General features: G+C 31.3%; 1 protein-coding gene across 1 annotated transcript; it reads left to right on the top strand.

Moving 5' to 3' along the window:
• Positions 1-2,850: 2,850 nt before the first annotated feature.
• LOC121264314 lies at positions 2,851-3,822 on the top strand. Its single transcript, XM_041167440.1, has one exon. The coding sequence runs from the start codon at positions 3,236-3,238 to the stop codon at positions 3,629-3,631; it is 396 nt and encodes a 131-aa protein (XP_041023374.1). The 5' UTR covers positions 2,851-3,235; the 3' UTR covers positions 3,632-3,822.
• The last annotated feature ends 2,178 nt before the right edge of the window (positions 3,823-6,000 follow it).

The following is a 6,000-nucleotide window of genomic DNA, read 5'->3' as shown; positions in this document are numbered from 1 at the left end:
TCTTTTAATGAAAATAAATAATTTGTACAAAACTTTCAATTCAATTGTTCAATAAAGGGCTGTAATTGAGTCGAGCCGAGCCGGTCTTTGACTTGCCGAGCTCAGCTCGACTCAAAATACTCGAGTTCGAAATTTTTTTTTTTATTCTTTGTTCAAGCTTAACTCGATAAGTTAAACTCTCAACTCAAGCTCGTCCCACAAATGAGTTTGAGTCGAGTCGAGCCGAGCTCAAGTTTGAGCTCGAATTGTTTATTTTTTAATTTTTTGAATAATATTTAATAAATAATAAATTAAACAAATAAAAATAAAAGATCTAATATTAAATTTATACAACTAACGAGTAGAATCTCTATTGAATTATAAAATTTTTAAACATTTATAAATAATTAATATCTAAATAGTTGATATTTATCCAAAATAACAATATATTATATGAAAGCATATATGATTAATACATACACTTAATATGATAGCATATATCTATTTCATATATGTTTCTCACATACTAGTATATGAAATTATTAAATTTTATCGACTAATTATTATACAAATTATAAAATATATCTATGAAATATATTCACTATATAGATATAGTAATTAGATTACATATTATATATTTAATTATAAAAGTAGTATGCTTACATTATTAGCTAATACATATATATGTATATATACATAGGTGTGTGCATATATTTATCAATATATAAATGAGTTTTAATCGCGTCGAGCTAACGAGTCGACTCGAGCATAAACAAGCAGGCTTTAACGAGTCTTAACCGAGTCGAGTCAAGTTTTGTCGGGTATGTATTGTTTACAAATAGAGCGGGTATCTGCTTTTACGAGTGAATTTTTTTATTTCACGAGTCGAGTTTAGTTCGAATTTAATCGAGCGAGTATCGAGCGGGCTATCGAATAGAGTGGTTGATTTACAGCTCTAATTGAATTGATCTAATTTCTTAATTACCGTCACTAATGAACATGCATATTTGGACCAAAAGAGAAGCTAGAAGAAGAAAGAAAAGAGAAAATAAACTGAAAGAATTAATGGAAAAACAAGAAATAGTTAAAACCAATCATGACACCACTTTCTTTAATTATAACTTGACCCCACTTTTTACCATTCCAACCAAGTGTGTTTATCTTTAGCCAAAACAAAAAATATTTTACATAAAATAAAATATTATGTAAAATACACACTTCCCTCCATGCACAACTCTTTATTTATTTTTTCTTCTAAAACTCCAAGGAAAAAAAAAAAAATGCTTTCCTCTCCCTTGACTTGTATGTCTTTGTTTGCTTGCTTCCTAAACAGAGTAAACACGACGGATACACTTATCCCTCTACAAGACTTTTTAAAGTACCTTCTTTCCCTAAATAATTAATAATTATACTGTACCCCCAAAAATAATGTATTTATGCTTCAAAGAAAGAACAAACAAAAGAAATCCCCCTACTCCTCCTACTGCCTTATACACTACAGAGATTTACACGTAAAAACACGTTGCGACTGCGCGCAACCAAGCTAGCTAGCTAGCATTATTATTGACGGAGCTTTCTCCTACCTACGTACGTGAGGCTGTCCATGTCCATTCACGTGTCGGATGACAAGTGGCTTTTGCGTTGAATTCATTCCTTGCGGACCCACCACCTCCTCCTACGTGGATTATTACCAACCATGCCCTAATGGATTATTATTAATATTATTATTTTTTGGTATTTTTATGATAAGATTTTTGGCCTTTGAGTCTTGCCCATTAAAACAAAGTCTTTGACTGTTTTATCTTAGATAATTCATTGGTTTTGGAAGGATGATGAATTAAATTTGACATATATGGGAAGTAATATTTAGAAGTGATTTAAATTTAGAGATAAGTTGAGATGGTTTGTAAATAGTAAAATAAAAATTAAATTATTTATTATATTTTGTGTAAAAATTTTAAAAAAATTATTTTAAAATTTGAAAAAATTGAATTGTTTATTATATTTTATGTAAAAATTTAAAAAATTATAATAATAAAATGAGATGAATTGAAGTGAATTTTAAATACAAATGAAGCCTTGTTTAAAAGGGATAAGTAAATTTGAAATAATTAACTATCTACGTATGTATTTAAGGCTTTTTCTTCTGTAAACTTCTTTTGTTGTCTTGGACCTCCCATAATTTTCTCATTTTTCATTAAAGCTTTTTATTGTGCGCATGCATTCAACGGAAAACAATCATTCCGAGGCTAGAATTGAAAAAATGTGATGTGGGTAGTACTAGTACTAAATACGATGATAAAGCAAAAAGTGACAACATTTCTTTTCCCTAGAAAGAAATTAATGATGACACCATTACACATTTAATCCCGTTGTGTGCCCCCCCAAGCAATGACTAACTCTTTTCAGTAGCATCCCTAACATTACCAAACCATTAATTTCTTCCAAATTTCTTTGAGAATTTTATCGATCTTCTATTTTTTTAAGATTCATGATCGTGGTGGGAAAAACCATTCTATGGAACAAATATAAACATGAAATTTATACGAGTAGATGACTTAGGATCAATAAAAATCATGCATGCATATACGTTTATTTTAAAAAAAAAAATCATTCTCATTAGATACTATTCATTATCGGCCCACGCTCAACACCTTATAAAAAACATTTCAATTGTTAATGAAAAAATCTTTACACTTTAAGAAAAACACTCATACACTTTACGAAAAGAAAATATAGGTGTGAAATATGAAAATAAATATTGACTGATGCATAAAATTTCTCTTACGTTAAACAAACAATATAGAGAAAATTAGAATAGAGATATTATCCCCATTTTTTCGGTATAATATTGCGGTGTAGAGATCATAATACACAACTCAATTATAAGTTGAGCCAATTTTGCCAAGTCAATGTATGAGCCAAACAAGCAACAATCATAAAAAAAACAAAAATAAAAACACAATTCGTGAACCATAAGAAGAAGAGCTGTCTTACGTAGAAGACTATAAGCCATAAGGAAAAGTTAGATGGAAACAGTACTCAAACATGGAATTACCCTAATAAATTCCAGAGAAAGAAAGCTGGGACCGCACTCAACGCCTTCCTGTCTTCTGCTGACGCCATCTCACAACACAATGTCACAAACAGCCAAAATGTGTACAAAGTACGACTTCGATTAATTCTCTCTATAAAATGAACACCTTCGTCCCCCATTTTCTTTCTCATTTTCGTTTGTTTTCTCTTCTATCTCCCTATGGCCACGGACCTCGAAGAACTCCAAGAATCCGACGTTATTTTTGCCGAACAAGACCACCAACGTCGCCTCAACAACGACACTCGCTCAAACAACCAAGAAATGGGGCATCAGAACATCAAGTCCAAGAACAGCAAGCCTGAGAAAAGAATGGGCAATTACTCGCTCCCCGTCAATGTCCCCGATAGAAACATATTCCGCCACGCGGTTAGCGATGACCTTGAAGAGGAAGGCTATGGCGAGGAAATGGTACCGCCCCACGTCATCACAGGGCGTCGAGCCGCAGGAAAAATGGCGTACTCGGTTTGCATCGGCAACGGGCGGACCCTCAAGGGCCGGGATTTAAGTCAAGTTCGGAACTCGATTCTAAGGATGACTGGCTTTCTGGAAACATGACCAGTACTACTGCAATATGAGTATCTGGCCGAGGCTGTTCTTCATCTTTTTTCTCTTTTTTCCAGAAGAAAGAAAATAAAAGTGTAAAGGAAAATATCCTCATGCTTATGTTTGCTTAGGATTATCATTCATTGTAACGGAAGAAAACCTGGGATAAGGCCAGAAATGAAACTTGATTTTACTTTTTATGATTTATTATTGTACATATGTGATTGATTTAATTCTTTTTACTTTTAAGGTTTTTGTTTGGTTTTTTTATGAATGTGTGAATACTGCGCGCAGCTTATATTATTACCCTCAGATTCTCTTCTCCTTCATGATTCGCATGAAGAAAAATGTGCCACTGAGGTCTGTCAGTGTTGGAGCTTTTTGTCTGATCTTCGACAGGATGAACTTTAACGGCGACCGTTTCTGTGTTTCTAATTTGTGTGCAAGCGAGAGGCCGTAGACAAACAAAGTGAAAGATGTTTTGGGCTTTTGGCTATTGTTTTAGGGTTAATTAATAATAATAATAATAATGCAAACAGTATTATTATTTTTTCCCTAATGGATAATACCGATAGAAACTGATCATCCTATATAATTGACTTGGGTTTTAATCACAATTATATGCTTTTTTTTTCTCTTTCAAAACTGTATCACATTATAACTGGATATGAGGATAAATTCAAAATAAAGATCAGTAGTATTATTTTATATATGATTTAGTTTATTATTTGTGAAATTGGCTTTAATGTTGTTGATACTTGATAGTGTAGAATATCAATAGATCAAGTGACTAACATTTTAACTTTGTTTAGGTTGTGTTTGGCCGTTGAACCAAACTTAACTAATTTCAAACCAATCATTGATATGACTCACTATTTTTTCAATAAAAAAAAAGTTAAACTAATCATCTCAATCTACTTCATACATTTCAATCTAAAAAGTTAAATACATCTCAACTTAAAAAAAGTTAGATATTACTATTCACAACTCAACTCAACTCAACTTGTTTCAATATCTAAGCATAACCAATTTTGTTTGTTTAAGACAACAAGTACAATCTCTAGCTATACTGTAATGAGTATGGATAGAATAATTAAGCTCAATCAAATGAGTTTGGCCTAGAAATCATCATTCAATAATCAAATTATTTTTGAATCCTTTGGTTCTCTAAATATTGACACCAGATTTTCTGGGCACTAAAAGTGATTAAAATAGTTAATTAGGTTTATTTGGAAGAGCATCTACCTAGCTCTATACCCACCCAAGAAAAAAAATTGACACATGCAAGCATCTAAATCTTAATGTCCAAAAATCAGGATGAAACATAACTTTGGCCCCTAAGCAAGGACAAAAATTAATCAATTAATGTCTTGAATCTCCTGTGTTCTTGCATGGATCAAGTTAATTAGAATATCTTCACGTGTATATGGAAGAAATGTTATTTATAAACCTTTTATCGATCATTTCCTTATATGTCATGACGTCGAATTGTTAGAAATCTATTTATTGTTTTCACTTACTTGATTAGAAGTCTAACAAGTATAATTTTTTTGATCAATGAGGGATTGTTGTTGTTCTCATTAGAGAATCAGGACATTACATCCTAATATAATTAACTTGCTAAAACTTCACTGAATCAGGCATGAAATTAAGTATCTAAATCTTAATGTCCAAAAAACAGGATGAAGCTAGCATAACTTTGGCCCCTAAGAAGGACAATAATTGATCAGATTGTTTTGAATCTCCCAAATTCTTGCATGGATATTAATTAGATCGTCACGTGTAAATTATGGGAGAAATTTTATTTATAAACCTTTTAACGATCATTTCGATCGATCATTTCCTGATATGTCGAATTATTAGAAATCTATTTATTGTTTTCACTTAATTAGAAGTCAATAAAATGTCATGTTTCTTTCAATTAGGGATTGTTGTTGTTCTCATTAGGGTATTAGGCCGATGCCTCCTAATGTTAATCTGCCTAAAAAATATTTAGTAAATCATGGCATGAAATTAAGTCAAGTCAATGGCTTATTCTCATTGGTAAGGGACTGAATTTGGGTGAGGTATTTCAAAAGAAAAATCTTAGTCATCATTCTATTAATCATCATCCTAATTGTTATCAAATGAATGAAAGACTATTTCTCAACTTTTACTTCTATTCCAATCATTTTATTCCTAATAAGGAATGATAAGATGATAATGATTATGAAAATGATAAATAGAATTTTTCATTTCAAAATTCAAAAGTCATAGGATGTAATTACTAATCTATTTAAGCTCACAAGCACATGAATATGTGGTTTGCAGTTGGTATAAAGTTTAAAATCTTCAGGATTATATATACTTTTGTAGTCTTTAATTACTTTGTTTAATGAAAA

Source organism: Juglans microcarpa x Juglans regia, chromosome 5D (genome assembly GCF_004785595.1).
Source record: "Juglans microcarpa x Juglans regia isolate MS1-56 chromosome 5D, Jm3101_v1.0, whole genome shotgun sequence".
NCBI lineage: Eukaryota > Viridiplantae > Streptophyta > Magnoliopsida > Fagales > Juglandaceae > Juglans > Juglans microcarpa x Juglans regia.
Note: the sequence above shows the minus strand (reverse complement) of the source record. Positions and strands in the feature narration are given on the sequence as shown.

Excerpts from the sequence above, each read along its gene's own strand:
- LOC121264314 (XM_041167440.1), top strand. The coding sequence starts at position 3,236 with ATGGCCACGGACCTCGAAGAACTCCAAGAATCCGACGTTATTTTTGCC.